The sequence below is a fragment of the Bipolaris oryzae genome (genome assembly GCF_000523455.1).
Source record: "Bipolaris oryzae ATCC 44560 unplaced genomic scaffold scaffold_76, whole genome shotgun sequence".
Lineage (NCBI taxonomy): Eukaryota > Fungi > Ascomycota > Dothideomycetes > Pleosporales > Pleosporaceae > Bipolaris > Bipolaris oryzae.
Window position 1 is genome coordinate 22,807 of NW_006911352.1, and position 17,915 is coordinate 40,721.

At 49.4% G+C, this 17,915-nt stretch overlaps 8 protein-coding genes across 8 annotated transcripts; 5 read left to right on the forward strand and 3 right to left on the reverse strand.

Moving 5' to 3' along the window:
* Positions 1-22: 22 nt before the first annotated feature.
* On the forward strand, positions 23-2,570 carry COCMIDRAFT_26796 (uncharacterized protein; the record flags this gene model as incomplete). Its single annotated transcript, XM_007690331.1, has 5 exons — positions 23-145; positions 205-974; positions 1,025-1,319; positions 1,367-1,570; positions 1,623-2,570. 5 exons carry the CDS (start codon positions 23-25, stop codon positions 2,568-2,570), a joined length of 2,340 nt encoding a protein of 779 aa, XP_007688521.1.
* Positions 2,571-2,735: 165 nt separating this feature from the next.
* COCMIDRAFT_96938 (uncharacterized protein) lies at positions 2,736-3,300 on the reverse strand (the record flags this gene model as incomplete). The annotated part of the gene is made up of 3 exons (XM_007690358.1): positions 2,736-2,864; positions 2,945-3,144; positions 3,246-3,300. The coding sequence occupies 3 exons, from the start codon at positions 3,298-3,300 to the stop codon at positions 2,736-2,738; spliced, it is 384 nt and encodes a 127-aa protein (XP_007688548.1).
* A 435-nt stretch (positions 3,301-3,735) lies between these two features.
* COCMIDRAFT_5787 (uncharacterized protein) lies at positions 3,736-4,880 on the forward strand (the record flags this gene model as incomplete). Its single annotated transcript, XM_007690319.1, has 2 exons — positions 3,736-4,237; positions 4,321-4,880. The coding sequence occupies 2 exons, from the start codon at positions 3,736-3,738 to the stop codon at positions 4,878-4,880; spliced, it is 1,062 nt and encodes a 353-aa protein (XP_007688509.1).
* Positions 4,881-5,398: 518 nt separating this feature from the next.
* On the reverse strand, positions 5,399-6,211 carry COCMIDRAFT_96815 (uncharacterized protein; the record flags this gene model as incomplete). The annotated part of the gene is made up of 1 exon (XM_007690359.1): positions 5,399-6,211. One exon carries the CDS (start codon positions 6,209-6,211, stop codon positions 5,399-5,401), a length of 813 nt encoding a protein of 270 aa, XP_007688549.1.
* A 640-nt stretch (positions 6,212-6,851) lies between these two features.
* Positions 6,852-8,048, forward strand: COCMIDRAFT_5789 (uncharacterized protein; the record flags this gene model as incomplete). Its single annotated transcript, XM_007690320.1, has 1 exon — positions 6,852-8,048. One exon carries the CDS (start codon positions 6,852-6,854, stop codon positions 8,046-8,048), a length of 1,197 nt encoding a protein of 398 aa, XP_007688510.1.
* Positions 8,049-8,379: 331 nt separating this feature from the next.
* On the reverse strand, positions 8,380-9,267 carry COCMIDRAFT_96903 (uncharacterized protein; the record flags this gene model as incomplete). The annotated part of the gene is made up of 2 exons (XM_007690360.1): positions 8,380-8,901; positions 8,971-9,267. 2 exons carry the CDS (start codon positions 9,265-9,267, stop codon positions 8,380-8,382), a joined length of 819 nt encoding a protein of 272 aa, XP_007688550.1.
* Positions 9,268-9,707: 440 nt separating this feature from the next.
* Positions 9,708-11,717, forward strand: COCMIDRAFT_96926 (uncharacterized protein; the record flags this gene model as incomplete). Its single annotated transcript, XM_007690361.1, has 3 exons — positions 9,708-9,852; positions 9,902-10,734; positions 10,782-11,717. The coding sequence occupies 3 exons, from the start codon at positions 9,708-9,710 to the stop codon at positions 11,715-11,717; spliced, it is 1,914 nt and encodes a 637-aa protein (XP_007688551.1).
* Positions 11,718-16,027: 4,310 nt separating this feature from the next.
* On the forward strand, positions 16,028-17,272 carry COCMIDRAFT_37269 (uncharacterized protein; the record flags this gene model as incomplete). Its single annotated transcript, XM_007690343.1, has 4 exons — positions 16,028-16,262; positions 16,310-16,582; positions 16,665-16,779; positions 16,840-17,272. The coding sequence occupies 4 exons, from the start codon at positions 16,028-16,030 to the stop codon at positions 17,270-17,272; spliced, it is 1,056 nt and encodes a 351-aa protein (XP_007688533.1).
* Between the last annotated feature and the right edge of the window lie 643 nt (positions 17,273-17,915).

The following is a 17,915-nucleotide window of genomic DNA, read 5'->3' on the forward strand; positions in this document are numbered from 1 at the left end:
CGACTAGCCGCACGCAGTATCCATGGACTTCCTCAAGTCTGCCGTTGCCTCTGCAATTTCAAAGGGCCCAGCGTTTGGTTACACATTTGGCGATCGTGTCGACTTGAACGACTCCATCTGGACACTGCACAATGGCACAAAGCGAGTATGGCCCAGACATCTGCCCAAACACACACGCGAACGGCTGTTGACAACTGGGGCTAGGACGACGGCTCCAAGTGCAGCATCTTTTCCTTTGACATAACGGCAAACAAGTCTCGCCTGCCTCTCGCCCGCAATGCGCTCCGAAAGTTGCGAACCCTGCGCCACCCAGGGGTAGTCAAAGTCCTCGATACCGTCGAGACCGACACATACATATACATCGCCACAGAGCGACTCAGCCCGCTCAGCTGGCATGTAAAGAGAAGGAGTCTGACTGGAGAAACTACCAAATGGGGACTGCACAACGTCGCAAAAACGCTCAAGTTCGTAAATGCCGACGCTGCATCCATACACGGCTGCATCCGTCCAGCCTCCATCTTCTTCAGTGAAAGCGGCGAGTGGAAGCTGGGCGGCTTTGATGCGCTCAGCTCTGTGAAGGAGGATGATTCCATCATACCCACCTATGGCGGCCTCATACCTGATGCAGCGCGATACATGGCGCCAGAAGTTTCCAAAGGAGGGTGGGAAGTTGTCAAGCAAAATCCAACACATGCTCTGGATGCATACAACTTTGGTATCTTGATCTTTGAGGTCTTCACTGGCAACTACAACAGCAGCGACCAATTGGGGCAAATGAAGAGCATCCCTCCAAGCATGCACCAGTCCTACAAGCGCCTTCTTAATCCTAACCCCAAAGCCCGTATGAGCATAAGCCAGTTCTTGGATCAGGGGAAGCGCGTAGGAGGATTTTTCCAAACACCGTTGATTCAAGTCACGGATGATATTGAGAACCTAGGCCTCAAAGCTGAGGACGAGCGGAATGAGTTGCTTGGGTTGGTTTCTCTGCGATAATACCCTGGCTAAAGATGCTAATCGATACCAGGAAGCTGGACGCCGTCGCAGACGACTTCCCTGCTGATTTCTTCAAAATGAAGGTCCTCCCCGAACTGCTCAAGTCCGTAGAATTTGGCGGTGGAGGTGCCAAAGTATTTGGCACAGTGATGCAAATAGGTCAGAAGCTGTCAGACGAAGAATACGAGGCCCAAATCACGCCGGTCGTGGTACGGTTGTTTGCCAATCCTGACCGAGGCATTCGCGTGTGCCTCCTGGACAACCTGCCGCTGATGATCGATCATCTCTCACAAAAACTTGTCAGCGATAAGATATTCCCGCAGATGGTAAGCCGCATCAAGGTTGTCTTGGAGTTTGTTCTGACCTTCAAAAGGTTACTGGCTTCTCAGATGTCGCCCCTGTGGTCAGAGAACAAACAGTCAAGGCCGTTCTTACAGTAGTGCCTAAACTTTCAGACCGAATCATCAATGGCGAGCTTCTCCGCTATCTAGCAAAGACTGCCAATGACGAGCAACCTGGTATCCGGACGAACACTACGATATGTCTAGGCAAAATCGCGCGGAACCTCGGTGCAAGTGTAGGTTTATTCAAGATGTTCTTCGAGTGATAGCATGCTAATGCCAGAACAGAGTCGAGCTAAAGTTCTCTCTGCCGCCTTCTCACGTGCACTACGCGACCCGTTTGTACATGCACGAAATGCAGCTCTTCTTGCATTGGCTGCGACCGCGGATCTTTTTAGCGAGGAAGACTGCGCGAAGCAACTTCTCCCGATTATGTGCCCATCGCTCGTGGACAAAGAGAAACTTGTCCGCGACCAAGCTCAAAAATCTGTTGATGTGTACATTGCACGTATCCGCAAGTTTGCTGCTACCATGCCTGAGACTGTATTGCCATCACCAGGACTTCCTACTGTTGGAGGATCTTCGCCGCGCATAGGGACCCCAGCCAACGACACTTCGTGGGCTGGCTGGGCCATCTCGAGCTTCACGAATAAGCTGGCAACAACAAGCGGACAGATGCAAGCTGGCTCAGGGACTAATGGAACAGCTGATCAAAGACCCTCTTCTGTACCGGCTGTGACGACTCAGCCACCAGTTCCATTAGCAAGTAAACCTGGAATGACGCTTCACAGCGCTAAGAGCACCGCATCGATACCCACCATTGCATCACCAGATCCAGCCGCCGACTTCGATGACGAAGCAGAAGACTTCAACAATGATTGGGGCGGCTTTGTTGACGAAGAGGAAAAACCGAGGGAGGAAGATGATCCATGGGGCACACCAGCAGTATCAAAGCCAACATCTACAACAGCGTTTGATGACAAGGGCGAGCCTGACTTTGCGGGGTGGTTAGCAGCACAGTCGAATGCCAAGAAACCCATCAAGAACACCCTGCCCAAAGGTCTTGCCAAATCTACTACACCAGCCGCCAAGGCACCTAGACCTGTGATTGGAGGAAGGTCAAGTACAACAGGATCGGCGACGAGGAAGGTTGTTGTAGCGCCAAAGAAGGAGGTCAAGAAGGAGGAACCAAAGGCGAATGAGGAGGAAGAGGAAGGATGGGGTGATGCATGGTAGTCGTTTTGTGTCCTGTAGACGACGTCAATTGTTCAGCATAGCGAAGGCGTCTTGTAGGGTAGAATGCTTAATTATACATTTCTTGTTTCGATACTGATGTATAGCTTTGGGGTCATGGCAGTCTAGTGGATACAGTATGTTACAGTCATTATCACTTGTTTGGGTTTACTCTTTGTCCTCTTTTTCACGCTTCCCGAATGTGTACGCCAAACCGCAGCCTACGACGTTGACTGCGCAAAGAGCCAATGATGCTCCTCTTACCACGCCTCGTACGGTGAATTTGTTTCTGATGCCCTATATTCTTGTTAGTTTTGCAAGCATTCATTGGGCTAGGTGGTGAGCGAGCCTTTCACCCATGGCAAAATTGAACATACCTGACTCCTTCGCATAGCAAGCAAAGCATATAATCCACTCCATGCAGCGGTGATACCAGCTGAGTCTGTCTTGTAGTTGCTCAGATTCAGATATGACGAGAACAGCAAGACTGGTGGGAACATCATAGGGAAAACTTGGAAGGGCCGAGCATGTTGGGCGGTGATGAGCGTAGCCAACAGCGTAGGTGGTACAGAGTTTTCTGTGAATAGTCAGCCAGTTTGATTCGTATACATCCTGATGCCAATGCGTAGAGTGAAGCACGTGAGTGCTGGAAGCAGGAAAGGGACATGACAAACGTACCTCCCCAATTGCGGAGGGATTGAAGCGCAGATTGTTTGGGTGGTTGTTGAGACATTGTATATGCTGCAAAATTAAGTGGGGGCAACAATAGACAGATTGTATGTATAGAGAGGTGTGTGATTCCTGGAGAACTGGTTGCGCAAAGAGACCGGGGTCGAGGAATTGGTGAAGTTCAATGACGTTAGGTCAGGAAGTGGGCCGCCAGCCCGTGCCAGCCTAGATTCGGTCAACTGGCCTCGTCGGGTCTCGCGAACTTCAATAACAGATAGCGGCTTTAACCCACGACTCGAACCACAGCACCGCACCGCCGCTTCCGCACCACTCGTTTCCCGTACCCAGACACACACGCTGACTTTCAGTATCACACCAGCCAGACGTCTATTGCTTGCGCACAGGCTTTCCATTAACACCGCTGCCCACACGGCGGCTTAATCTCCCCCGTCCACAAAAGTACACGCATACCCCACACAACAACAGCCCTCCGGCCAACATGTCAGGCAAAACCTCTGGCTCCGACGCCAAACCGCGGGAACATCACGACGGAAGCGCCGGCCGAGCCTTTACCGTAGAGCAAAAAGCCGCCGTCATACGTATCAAACAATGCGCGCCGACCGCTTACTACAAGATTCTTGGGCTTGAGGAAGTAAAAGCCACCTGTTCAGACTCGGACATTAAGAAGGCATACCGTAAGCTTTCATTACTTACACACCCGGACAAGAATGGATACGACGGTGCAGACGAGGCGTTCAAGTTGGTCAGCAAGGCATTCCAGGTGCTGAGTGACCCGGATAAGAAGAAGAAGTACGACCAGTTTGGATTGGATCCCGATGCAAGATTCGATCCGCGGGCTGCGGCGGGAGCGAGTGGTGGCGGAGGTCCGAGTCCGTTTGGAAATGGATTTGCAAGAAGAGGACCGGCCGGCTTTCAGGAGGAGATGACACCAGAGGAACTGTTTAGACAATTCTTTGGGGGCGCTTTCGGAGGGCCATTCGGTATGTCCAGCACTCCCCGAGACACTGTGCTTGGCAGTGGTATCACAGTCCAAACAGACATTGTAAACTAACGTGTAACGCAGGCGGCATGGACACTGGCCCAGGCTTCGTCTTCAACCTCGGCGGCGGCCCAGGAATCCGCGTCCACCAATTTGGCGGCGGCCACCCACGCAGGCGCCCCGGCACTGCCGCGCCCCCCGGCTCCGAAGGCCAACAAAACCTCTCCTCGGCCTTTGCGAATCTCCTGCCCCTCCTCTTCCTCTTCGTCCTTCCCCTCCTCTCGTCCTTCTTCTCCACTTCCTCCACAGCCGCAGGCCCCAATCTCGTCTTCGAAACCCCCCGCACACCCAACACACTCAAGCGCGTCTCCTCGCGTATAAAAATTGACTATTATGTCAACCCCAAGGACGTCCACGACTACACTCCTAAAAAATGGCGCAAACTCGATGAGGTGGCCGAGCAGCAGTACGTCCATATCACAAACACGAGGTGTCAGTCCGAGAAGTACAAGCAGAGGCAACTTATGGAGGATGCCCAGGGCTGGTTCTCGGTCGATACGGAGGCAATGAATAAGGCGAGAAATATGGAGTTGAAGAATTGTAATAAGCTGAAGAAGCTGGGCATAGATGTTTATGGGGCGTGAAAGTAAACTTATGAGTGTTATCCGTTTTTTTCCTAGGCATATTATGGATTGTGCTATTCTTCTTTTTTTTGAAGTTGTTAGATTGAAAGTTTTTGATATGAGCGACTTTTTCTTTAATTTCTTGGTTTGAATGGGGACGGTTTGGGGCAAGAAAATACTTGTTCAGATGCACACGCATGGCGTATGGGGATTGGGGGCCCGGGGTGTTTGCTGATAAAGCGGTGCGGGTGGTTTTGTTTCTTAACGCAGCGATTCAACGTTTCTCTTCTCTTCACTAAAATCTAGTCTGCTGCTTGGGCTTTTTGCGTCCAGGGATGTTTTTTTTATTTCTCCCGTCTTCTTCTTTTGTTACCCAAGATTGTAAGGAGAAAGAACTGAAAAATAGAACTAAGTATCGTCGCATTGGTATTGTACAGGTGGATATAGTACAGTCATTTCGTTACCACGTATGGAGCCCATCTTTCTTCCCTTACAACAATCCCAACCTACAAAATTCAATGGACCCTTGGGACCATCTCCTAAAACCCCCAAAACCGCATAACCCTCGTCTTCACCCCCTCCCAACTATTCAACTTGGGCCTCACATCTAGATAAAAATTGAGAGCCTTCCCTACCTTGCCCTCATCCCTGCCCGCATAAAAATCAATCACGTACTCAATCTTCGTACCACAGCGATCCACAACCCAGTCATGGCGATCAAACGGCGGCTGATACCCCATTAGACTCTTCCAGCGCGCCCTCGGCGTCAAGCTGGTGCTGAGACCCGAGAAAGAAGCAAGTTTGGGACCGCCGCAGGCCTCGGAGCCACGGCCTGCTTCCCAGCGCTTTATTTCGTGCCAGGCGCGCTCGTTGACAGCGTTGTGGATGGGGACTATGGTGCGCATGTCCGGGGCGGAGGGGTCGTAGGATTTGCGGCGCATGGCATCGAAGAACATTTGCTCAGAGGGGTAGATCCAGTTTCCGGTTGTTTTGTCGGCGCCAGTGTCGCGCTCGTTGTTGGCGGGGCGTTGGGAGGGGGTGTCTGGGAGGGCGCGTGGGATGGTGCTGACTTCGCGGTCGGTGCCGAGCCGGATTTGGGAGAGGAGGCCTGTGCTTGTTGGAGGCGGGGAGGATGTACTTTGGTCGAGCGACGAGGAGTCACAGGATTGCTGGACGACGGATTGTGGCTGTGATCGTGGGAGTGTTGCTGGCGGGGCGGCGGGCGTGGGTATGGGTGTGTGGTGGGGATTTGGTGGCGCATTGGCATTTTGGGCGCGGGCCTGAGCAAGCCATGCCTCGCGGGTCTTGTGGTCTACGGGGCAGGCTGCTGCGGGGTCGTCTTTGGAGGACATTGTGGTGGTGTTTGGTTATATAGAATGGAATTCCAACATGTTAGGCATGGTGACGGCAGTGGTTGGAGAAATGTTGCGCACGGACTCTGCGGAAGTCGATTCGCTGTGATTGGTTGGCCTTGTCGTGGGTTCCTGCGCAGCCATGGATAACTTTTCGGTCAGCGAAAATGAGCGCGAATGTATTTAGCGTTGGACAATGCAAGGATTACAGATGACAGGGGAATATCTCCCCAACCGAAGGTAATCTCATTATTTCTAGGTACGATTGGTTGATACGTCTCCATAGATTACGAAGAGGTGTGTTGGTTCCTTCTATAGGCTATGGAGGAGACTCGTACGTGTATTATTCAGTATCAAACGCCAAGGTTGGATGGACTTACTACCACTTTGCCCAGGATCAACGTTGGTAGGTAAAACATGCTCTGACTACCCTTTATGTATGGACAAGTCAGTTATCATCCAGCCCCAAAGCGGTGTTGTTCCGACTCCCCTTGGCGCCTTTCGGTCCCCGCTTGCTAGGCCCTACCGTACTTAGACCCTGCATATAAATAACAACGTTACCACGTCCTCCGACTTTCACAGCCTCTACTCCCCCCAATTCCCCCGCCTGTTGACACTGATTTGAAAACATATTCTCAAAATGTCTGACATCCACCGTGCCAGCACGACCGCCCCCGTCAACATCGCAGTAATCAAGTACTGGGGAAAGCGTGACCCAAAGCTAAATCTCCCCACCAACTCTTCCCTTAGCGTGACCCTTGCGCAGTCCGACCTCCGCACCCACACCACGGCCTCTTGCTCTTCTAGCTACCCGAAAGAAGACACCCTTCTTCTCAATGGCCAGTCTCAAGATGTCTCTGGCGCCAGAACCCAAGCCTGCTTCAGGGAATTGAGGGCGCTGAGGAAAGAGCTCGAGGCGAAGGACTCTAGCCTGCCCAAGTTGGCCGATCTCCCCCTCCGTATCGTTTCTGAGAACAACTTCCCCACCGCTGCTGGACTGGCCAGTTCAGCTGCTGGTTTTGCAGCACTTGTCCGCGCAATTGCCAACCTATACGAGCTCCCAGCTTCGCCCACAGAACTCTCCCGCATCGCTCGTCAAGGTTCGGGTTCAGCATGCCGATCACTCTTTGGCGGATACGTAGGCTGGGAGCAAGGCTCTGCTGCAGATGGCAGTGACAGCGTAGCTTTCCAGGTCGCACCTGCAAGCCACTGGCCAAACATGCGTGCAGTCGTTCTAGTCGTCAGTGCAGCAAAGAAGGGTGTGTCGAGCACCACTGGCATGCAAACCACAGTCGCAACCTCGAGTCTCTTCCAGTCAAGAGCCAGCGAGACGGTACCAAGGCGCATGAAGGAAATGCAGGACGCCATCCAGAACAAGGACTTTGAGGCATTCGGCAAGGTTACCATGATGGACAGCAACTCCTTCCACGCTACCTGCCTCGACACATTCCCACCCATCTTCTACCTCAATGACGTTTCCCGCGCTGCTATCAAGATTGTTGAGAGCATCAACGCAGCAGCAGGCAAGATCATTGCAGCATACACTTTTGACGCCGGTCCAAACGCTGTCGTTTACTACCTTGAGGAAAACGAGAAGGAGGTTGCAGGCCTCTTCAAGACCATTCTCAGCGAGAAGGATGGATGGCAGGGCCAGAGGGGACAGGCTGTCCAAGCCAACGCAGAGGCTCTTGAGAAGGTCAAGTCTGAGGCTGGACCTGCTATTGCACTACTAGAGGAAGGTGTCAGCAGGGTTATCTTGACCGGTGTTGGTGAGGGACCAGTCAGGACTGAGGAAAGCCTGATTGACGAAAAGGGCGAGCCTGTCAAGAGCGGCTAGAGTTTTCACTCTCGGTGAAAAGGTCTGAGAATATAGAACATAGTATGATTTGGAGCACAATACCATCCACCCCAGCTAATACTGAGCTTGTCCCTGCTATGAGAGTACAGATAAAGAAGAAGTGAAATCAATAAGAGCATTGCATGAATTAGGTGGGTTAAACTGTACGACTCATAAATACACAACCCTCTCCAGGTAAGGATATCTGCAAACAATGCGTTACGCCATGGTATCGGAATCCCCTCCCCGAGTATACCATTTAACGCCTTGAAAATAAGAGTCAAAGAACAAAAAAAGAAAGATCATTTACACAGATGCTAGTTGTTGTCATCTAATCCAAGACGACAGCAAGGATGATGATGACCAAGACAATAGCCAAGATAAGCAACAGGATACACGCCTTGCTCCTAGCACTCTTCTGGTAGTTGCTAGCCTGCTTAAGATTTATATGCGCGCCTCGCGACGCATCATGCGTCGTCTCAACATTTTCCTCGATGATATCGAGCTGGGCCCCTTGCTCATGCACCATGTGGGCGACATCGCGAAACAGCTCGTTGAGCTCGCCGACCGACTGCTCGATATTGCGGATCTCGGACTCGCGCTCGATGATGAGGGATTCCTGGAAGTCGACCTCGTCCTGGTTTGCGAGGCGTAGCTGCTCCTGCTCCTGCAGCTGGTGACTGCCGTAGTCTCCCCGCTCTTCGCTTGGCGAGGTTGCGTCTTGCAGGGCGGTACGAGCGGCTTGTGCGGACTGCTTTTCCTTTTCTAGCGCCTGCTTCTGCAGTTGTTGGAATTCGGTGAGGGAGGCTTTGAATTCGCGCTGTAGCTTTGACTGAGTGAATTTCTGCGAGGGCTGTTTTCATCGGTTAGCTAAAACGGTGCTCGTGTTTTTCCATGGGGAAAGGCTTCGGTTTCTACGTACCCCGACGTCTGGCCATGTAGTGATCTTCTTGAGGCTCTCGCCGAGTTCTTTGAACTTGTCCGATGTTTCTTCGACTGTTGTCTTGACGCGCTCGCGCACACGGGCGGTCTCGTGCTTGGTTCCTAGCTTGGCGGTCTCTTGCGACAGGCGGGCGACATTGCGGGTGAGGGCAAAAAGGTCGTCGGAAAGCTTGTCGGCAAAGTCACGGAACTCGGGGTCATCAGCGTAGGCTGCGTCGTCTTCCCGGCGCCATGTTGTAGGCTGCGATTCGAGGGCACTGGAGCGCTGGAATGACATGGTGGTGTTGAACAGGGGCGGAGCACACGATGGCTCGGTTACACAGTGATATGAGAGGTGTCTAGATCCCAGCGACTGTCGACGTGACTGCGGGCGAGTGATATGGTGATGCAATTGTCGGTGCCTGGGGGGTTGGATTGGTCTGGTCTGCTCGCTCGGACGGTTCCTGCGACGATGACGACGAGCCGCGGGCCAAGGGCACATGGCACGGGCGGGTCCGCTGTTATGTAAGCAAACATGCAGCAACTTGTAGCTCCGCCGACCCATGTTTGTTTGACGAAACCTTGGGCGTCTTTGTATCGCTGCAACGCCCTGCGCGCAACCACTTTTGCTGCCCCCGTCCACATTTTCTACTGGCACGACGCCGTTTCTTTGCTTCTTGATATGCTATAGCCGTTTCCTCACTCATACATTCTCTCCAGTCGCGACTTACCGCAGCCATGACGCTCGCACAGCTGGGCACTCAAGTGCGCCCGTACAGAGACTACCTGACACCAGCTCTCCACCGCAGGTTCAACAGGGCGAGCAAATACACCTTGTTGCTCTGCTACGCGATCGCGTGTTGGATGGGCGAATGGGCTAACCGTACGATGACCCTCACGAAACAAGAACCCAGATACTAATTCGCATACAGCTCTATGGTCGTTTTTTCCACTAGGCCTTACAGGCATCCGAACACTTCTGCTATTCCTCTCCGCGCTTTCCGTCTACGTCCTTCGCGTTTCCCAATGGCACGTCGGCCCCCGCCAGACACCTACCCAGGCCCAGACGTTCACCAAGTACTTCTTTCGCCTGTCCACTATCGTTACTCTCGTCGCCTATGCCTTTTCCGCTATGATGTTTGTCGAGACGTATATCTGGTCGAGGGGCCCTAAGGACAGACTCGCATTCATCGAGGCTGGGCGCATGCACGAGCGGTTCAGGCTGAACGAGAGACCGCTCTACCTGCGCTACTCTTTCTACCTTCTCGCAGTCGCGCAGTCCTGTGTTCACCTATGGAGAGACTATGACAGGATTGATGTGCCGGCAATGAAGCCCAAGAAGGACCGTGGCGACGCTGCACCGGCGCGACGAGCACCCAAGCCCAGACATGTGCTCATCAAAAATTTCAAGGGCATGGCAACCAAGTCGAGCTCGCTGGTTACCATCATCACTATTATTGGATTTATCTTCTACTTCACAATCACGCGCAACCTGATCTGGAGTTATTATTACAGCCTCGGTCGCTATCTCTGGAGCCTTTCCAAGACCTCCACTCCCACCGGCCTAGCTCCTTTCTTACCTCTGTGTCTGATGTTCATTACCGAGGGAACGCTTCTGGTCCTACTATGGGAGTTTGTCAACAAGACTTTCGACGTGTACATTGCGCAGGAGCCGCTGAAGAATGACAATCCCATTACAAACGATTCAAAAGACCCTAACGGCTCGCTCTTGAATGGGCTCAAATCGAAGAAGGACACTGTCAAGGTATGGAGAGGCGATGCATGTCCGTGATCATGGCTGACTGAATCTAGGCAATCGCTTTCTGGGAGCTTGCTCTCATCACAGACGCTTTCCCCGACCGCCGTAAGACGCTATACAGTGAGATGGATCGCAAAAAGGCGCCTACCCACCAGCAAGTTACAGACTTGTGTCTCGGAGAGTTGAAGTTTCTCATCGAACGCCTAAGTGTTGGTCTCGATCCTGCGTACAACCCGGTCGTTGGAGACGGCAAAGAGCAATCGGCGGCACCTGTCAACCTGATACCACGGATTTCACAGCCACTCAAGGACGACAAAGCGATTGCAGCACCGCCACCAAAGCCAAACTCTCGATTGGAGCATTTCGAAGCAGCAACAGCGGATCTCGCAAAGTCTCACAGCGCTCCTGGCAATGCCCAAAAAGCGTACAGCCGAGAGGCTATCAACAAAGGGCTGAGCAAGGCACAAGAGGGTGCTAAAGAGGCGGAGTCGCTCTTCACAACATACTACAACAAGTTCGTGTCTTCATCGGTTGGCGCTCTTTTCAGACAGTCCGTTCAACGTACAGCAAGCATTGTTGTTCTCGGAGCGCCATACTCGCGAATTTCGTTGATTTGCAACGCCGTCACTTCCCTTGCGAATCTGGCCGTGTCCTCTCTTAGCGAAGACTCTCTCGGCCGTTTTCACGAAGGTATTCCGGCTATGGTGCGTGTGCTTACTATAGCACTCAACAAGCTCGACGAGTACATGGAGATAGTTCCGATACACCCAAGCGATATCGAAACACTTGCCAAACCAGAAGCAGAGAGGAGAAAGGTACCCGAGGTGAATGAAGTCAGGGAATGTCTTCGAGAAGGATTGGAGCGGATCCTCGGTAGCTTCAATGAGTATCTGAGTAGTATGGGACTCAGCAGACTGGAGATTATGGAGGCAAAAAAGGCGGCGAGTGCCAAAAAAGCACCTGAGATGATTCAGGCCGGGGGAAGATAGTAACGGCCCCTGTTTTAGTGTTTTCGCGTAGTGTACCGATATGTAGAGCTTTTGATATACCCCTGGTAATTTAAAAAAAAAGTACGAATTACTAGAGTACTGCGCAGACCCGATAGCAAACTAACATTGAGTTAGAAGAAGCAGTGAAAACGTTGCTATTGGATGTTCTTACTAATAGGAACACTGGTTTTGCTTATGTGAAAGTACTAATTTCATATATAATGATAGACATGAAGTAGGTAGCAACAATGAAAAGGGTAGCTAATAGTTCGTACTGGTGACACACGAATCGCTGGTGAGCTAAGAGATGGTTTGTAGGGCCTATATCTGGCTGCGTAACTCAAGATCGACTGAGGAAGTCTCGAAAGGGCCATGTGGGATTGGTCTCTGCTACCTCTACATCACTTCATACAGAAGATACACCCACTGCTTTTCTATGGTCCATCACTCTATCATCTCGCCTCGTAATGAGTAAGTAGTGACAGAATAAGCCCAACCATACAGAACCCGCCATAGGTACGTTCGCTGCAATAATAACCAAAGAGAATACACAAAATCTGTACGAAGCCAACATAAGAAGGAAGGACAAAACCCGAAGCAACAGCTATAAAGTATATATAGATTTCATTATTGCACTCATCGTAATTCATCCAAGTTGTACTCTTCTACACATTGTCTATTTGACAAGATCGTTATTTGTCAGTCTTTAGCAATATACATTAGGCTCTCTACTGAATGATCAACTCCCATAACTCTTCACTGCTGCGCGCTAGATAAACTCACAACAAAATAACATAAGATGTCCCTGTCTTAGTGCGGACCAGGACAGCAAGGGAAAGCAGAAAGATGGTTAAAACATTTTAGTGGTTCAATGATGGGTTGGTGGAGCTGTGAGCAGCTGAACCGAGTACAGGATTCCAGCCAAGGCTCTAAGTATGCTTCATCAGGAGGTATGCATATGCTAAATGTAAGATACGAGAGAATACTAACTATGTACTCTGCTAAACGGAGAAGACCTCTGCTACTATATATAGTGCTAGCATTACACGTGCTCTTTGCGTAATATGCACCTGCAAAGTCAACACCGTTCTTCGTCTTAGCGAATATGTCGGTACTAAAGCCAAGCTAGTCGTACTATCGATCTACCAGGTAGAACATATCCGGTATACATGCGCTTCATCACCCTGTCTCATGACATATCCAGCCTGGAATAACCCCAAAATAGGATATGATCATCAATTTTACTGCCACATTTCTCGAGCCCCCACTATGGCAAAATGGCGCATTAGCAAAGAGTGTCCATTGCGGGAATTGGGCTGCCTGGATCATAAGCGCCATGCAGCACTCCCCAACTACATTGCCAAACTAGGCTCGGTGCAGTGAGGCCTCGCATTGGGCACCCTCGATAAATGAACATGGTGAGAATGCTATAGCATTGATGCAGTTCTTGCGAGTGTTTCTCATCGTCTTGATGCCATTGTCGTCTTTTTCTTAAAGCCAGCTTGACATGAATTCGAATAGAACTAATCACCAAGCGTCACGCCTTCCATCTGTACACCTGAGCTGTTTGTGGTCTCCTGAAAGACTTTGGCAGAATGTAAAGTATGCTGGAGACGAAGGCGATTCGGATAAGCGGCGCTTTGTCACTCTTTGTAAAGCGAATTGGGCAAATGATCGCCACTTATCCACTTGGGCTAGTTTTAGATCGATATGAGTGTACGCCTATGCAGCACACGTCTATTCATGATACCGATACCACCATGGATAGTAGGCAGATGTGGCTTCCTCTCGAAATGATTCTTGATGACTTTGTCGATGTGATAGACCAAGGTAAATTTATGGCGGTTGAGAAAGTTACGATGGAGAATACTAGCGTTATGCGCTGGAGAGCTAGGTTGAGATGGTTGAAGAGGGAAAATGGCGGGTTGACCGGAAGGGTATTGTGGCAGGTGTCTTGGCCAACTGGGATACCCAGATGAAAACGAAGCTATCAATCGCAATCAGCCGCCTTTACCACAACATAACTAGGAAGATATGTTCTTCTAAATGTAAAAATAATGGACCTGATTTATGGATCAATGTGCTCAAAAAGTTCTATTTCTTCATTTTTCTGATGTTTAGTTACACCTTGTTGGTACGGCGCTTTTTTAGTGGATGTAGTTTTCATGTAATATTCCGGTCGGCCAGGAGGAGGTAATGAGAAGTGGGGCGAGGTGGATACGGAGGCGCTCTGGCCGGATTATCAACTGCCGAGGAGTTGGTAAGGTGCTGAGTAAGTACATTGTCTGTGGTTTCGTCTTGATGAATCTTTTTTTAGAAACCAAGAGATCGAGAGTGAAAAGTATGACATCGCGCTGTAGTAAGACATGATTTACTTCTTCACCCTCTTGTCTACAAGGATTTGCCTCTTATCTGTGAAAAACAATCCCTGCGCTTTAAACTTGGCATTCAACTTCATTGTCAACAAGATATCAAATATTGTAGTTTGGTGGGCATTCTGCAATAGCTAGTAGTACTGGTCTCGCATTTGATGGCTTCTACTGTTTAAGAGCCGAAGTATCGTTGCGACAACATTAACTAACGCTGACTTAGAATCAACTCTCGCATGGAACAAAGGAAATTCTTTGGTTTGCAGGAGATCCTGCTATAAACTGATATCGATACCATCCCAATACTGTTCTGCTACGAATCTGTCGGGAAGACGAATATCAATTTCATTCACCACGCTTGCGATGGCAATCCGTAATTCCATGTTGGCTGATGTTTTATTGACGCAGCTGTGTGGCTGTGTGCCAAATGAGATAAGTGCATTCGTATTGAGCACCAACTCAGGTTTTGATGTCCCTGATTCAAGCAGAAATCTGCCCGGGTTTACAAAATCTCACGAACTGCAGAAGGTTGCGAAAGACCAGATTTAAGTAACTGTATTTCCAGGAATAAATTGCGAATCGATTTGTAGTCCAGATAATGGGGTGTCGCGCTGAGGTGCAAAAAATATTGACAGCCATAAATGCATTGACTATTGTATCACTGCGTCGAGCATTGGAAGTAGCCGCTGGCAGTTGAAAGATAAACAGTTACGAAGACGCTGTTGTATGCGATGCCAATACCATCTCGAATCCCAAGTCTATTTGACGGTCCACAATTTCGACAATTTTGCACCGAATGGTCCTGGGAAATGCCTGAACGGACATCAGAATGCATGGTAAAGCAAGATCCATAGAGAGAGCGCCCCAAAAAGCTATATATAAAACAACAGTCGGTCCGATATCCTGGTAGAAAGCGAGTAGTAAGGAGAAGAGACTGGAGAAAACAAGTCTTGGGAGAACAAGGCCATCGACCTCCACACACCTCAATACTAATTTGTGAAAAATGATTGAGAGGAGGGGACAAAGCACAATCAAGTCTCCAAAGAGAATTCTATTTTGAGATGGTGTGCTAAAACTACCTCGCCGAACTGAGGAGGAGTGGGTATTTGTGCTATGCTAATCAACATGGGATATAAAGTAGCGATAGACATACCTCGAGCCAAAGTTGATCAGGGCCGAATCGCTGCCCCTGGGACTAGTGAGTTCACATACGCTCGGTAGACTGCAACTGTCAGGACCGGTCTCATGAATTCGAAGATAGAAACGACCTGCATTAATAAACAAGGTTCTGACATCGCGGCTTTCATGCCGATTGGTAACGGGTAGCGGTTAGTTAGGCATCCGTCCATATGGCGATACTTCGATGACTAAGTCAGCGCATCGGGAATCCTATGCCGGGACGGTTAACCGCCTTTCATGTAAGCGGTACAAGGCTCTTCCTAGCAACAACAAATCTGCACGTACACGGTAGCATACAATTGGTGTTCGACTTAGAAAGAGAATTTCATATTACATATTCTCTAAATCTTACAAATTTTGATGTCAGCGTTAGTATACAGAGCTCCCATAGACTGGAAATTACTAGCCAAGAAAACTAAACATACCTTGGCCATCTGGTTCAGGAGTCATGAATCTTGGATGGTACAAAGTACCCATGCAAATACGAGCTAAACTGCAGCACCTTACTTTCTGTGACTTGCCGGAATTCTCAAGTGGGGCTACATCCATGCATAACCGAATCAAGTCTTCATAAGTACATCGATTAGAAAATAGCGGGGATACCAGCATTCATGATTCGATAAGTAGACCAATACCATGCTAGATGCTTACTTACTTAATCTGACCTGACTTTATTTCATTCAAGTACATGCCAGCCGGAACGGGTTGTGCTAACCCGAAACTTTCTGGACTTCTCGAAATCCTTTTGGACGCTCTTCACTGATGCAGGGCATACTGCCACCGCCTCAAGGCGTGATACCAGACTTTAGTGGCACAAGATCAGCTCTACAGCATCAAGTGCTGATTTCATGCATCGCGGCCACCGCGGTTTCAACATTTTTCCTAGGCCTTCGATTGTATACACGCATCTTTCTCAATCGCAAACCAGGTTTTGATGATTTACTCATGTGCTTTAGTTGGTTGGGATGCATTGCCTGGTTCATCACATGTATCTCCGGTATGATCTCTGCTTTTGTGGACCGTTGATGAAAACTGACAGAATAGGATTTCAATTTGGATTGGGCCACCACGCCTGGAATGTCACGCCTGATAAGTTGATGGGCTATCTCAAGACAATCCTCGGACTAGCCCTTATCTACATCTGGACACCAGCACTCACAAAGCTCTCTTTGCTCCTTCTGTACTACCGGATAAACACTGACGCTCGGATGAGAATCATAATTTACGCGCTCGGGATCTTGACAATTGGCTACAGTCTTTCCATCACTATTGTTGCCGTTGGACCTTGTAACCTCCTCACTTATGTGAACGGGAAATGTTTGAGAGATGTTAATCTTGTTATGGCCATCGATAGGTCATTATTCTAGTTACTAAACTCCACTGTACTAATTGCCTGCAGTCCATATTCTCACGGATTTCTGCATCATTCTATTACCGCTTCCAATGTTACACGGTCTTCAGCTACGTATGAAGCAAAAGATCCTTTTGGGCATAGTGTTTACATTAGGATCTGGGTAAATTCTCAAATATGACCTTTTACGCTAGGATATCGACTAATCAGGTGGGCAATCTAGGGTCGTCATCGTCTCTATTGTTCGAATCATTTACATATATAATTACATCGGTAATCTGGATATTACATTCTACCAAGCCAAGTCTAGCATCTTCTCTGGAGTTGAATTGAATGTAGGGATCATTTGTGCATCAATGGCCACATTGAAGCCTTTCATTGTCAAATACATGTCCTTCTTATTGCCTTCGACCGAAAACAGCCAAAGATCAAAATCTAAGAGTTGGGCTTTGAGTTGGTTAAGACCATCTCGAGGTCAGAACAAGAGTTACGCACTAGGCAGTTTGGACAATCACAAGGCGAAGCCGGTACAAAACGAAGAGGGGTCCAGTATCCAAGTCTCGACTCAATATTTTGTAACTTCGACAGAACGCCCGTTGAAGGACAGTGATAGCACTGAGAGAATTATCGCACCTGATATAAGGAAGGATATGTGATGGAGGTAACATAATTTACCATGCCCTACCGCCATGCGCGCGCGGCCCCACCACAACAACTTCAACAATAGAGTTATAGAGGCGCACTAGAGGCGATCATTGTATTATATCTTAACAGTAGACTTATTAGACTCAGGCTCCCCTAGCCCTGCTTCAATTATTAGGATCAATCGCCAATTTGCTCCATCGAGTACTTTGAAGAAGAGTGTCGAGACTATGGAGATTGGGTGGGTAATCTAAGTGGGCGTGAAGAAACTATTTAATCTACCTTGTTGAATCTCATATGCATACAGAAAATCGATTGGAAACCCCGCTGAACAGGCTTTTAAACAGGAATAGCGCAATCAAAGGGTGATCAAAGATGGCATAGAGGTGATCTAGTATCCAAGAAGAACTTGCAGTGAATTATTTTGCTTGAATGAATCCGTTCCAGCGTACTAGCCACTTTCGTACGCATGACGATAGCGAACCAAGTTCCGGCGGCTCTAAGAGGGAAACTAATGATGTAAATTTTCAGAGTGAACAGATCTCGTCGACATGACTATGCCAATCTTGTTCAAATCAAACTGTTTCCCTACAAAGTCCGCGAGTAAGCACAACTCTCTATGCAGAATCCGAGGCTGGTGAAGTTCCCTTATGGGGC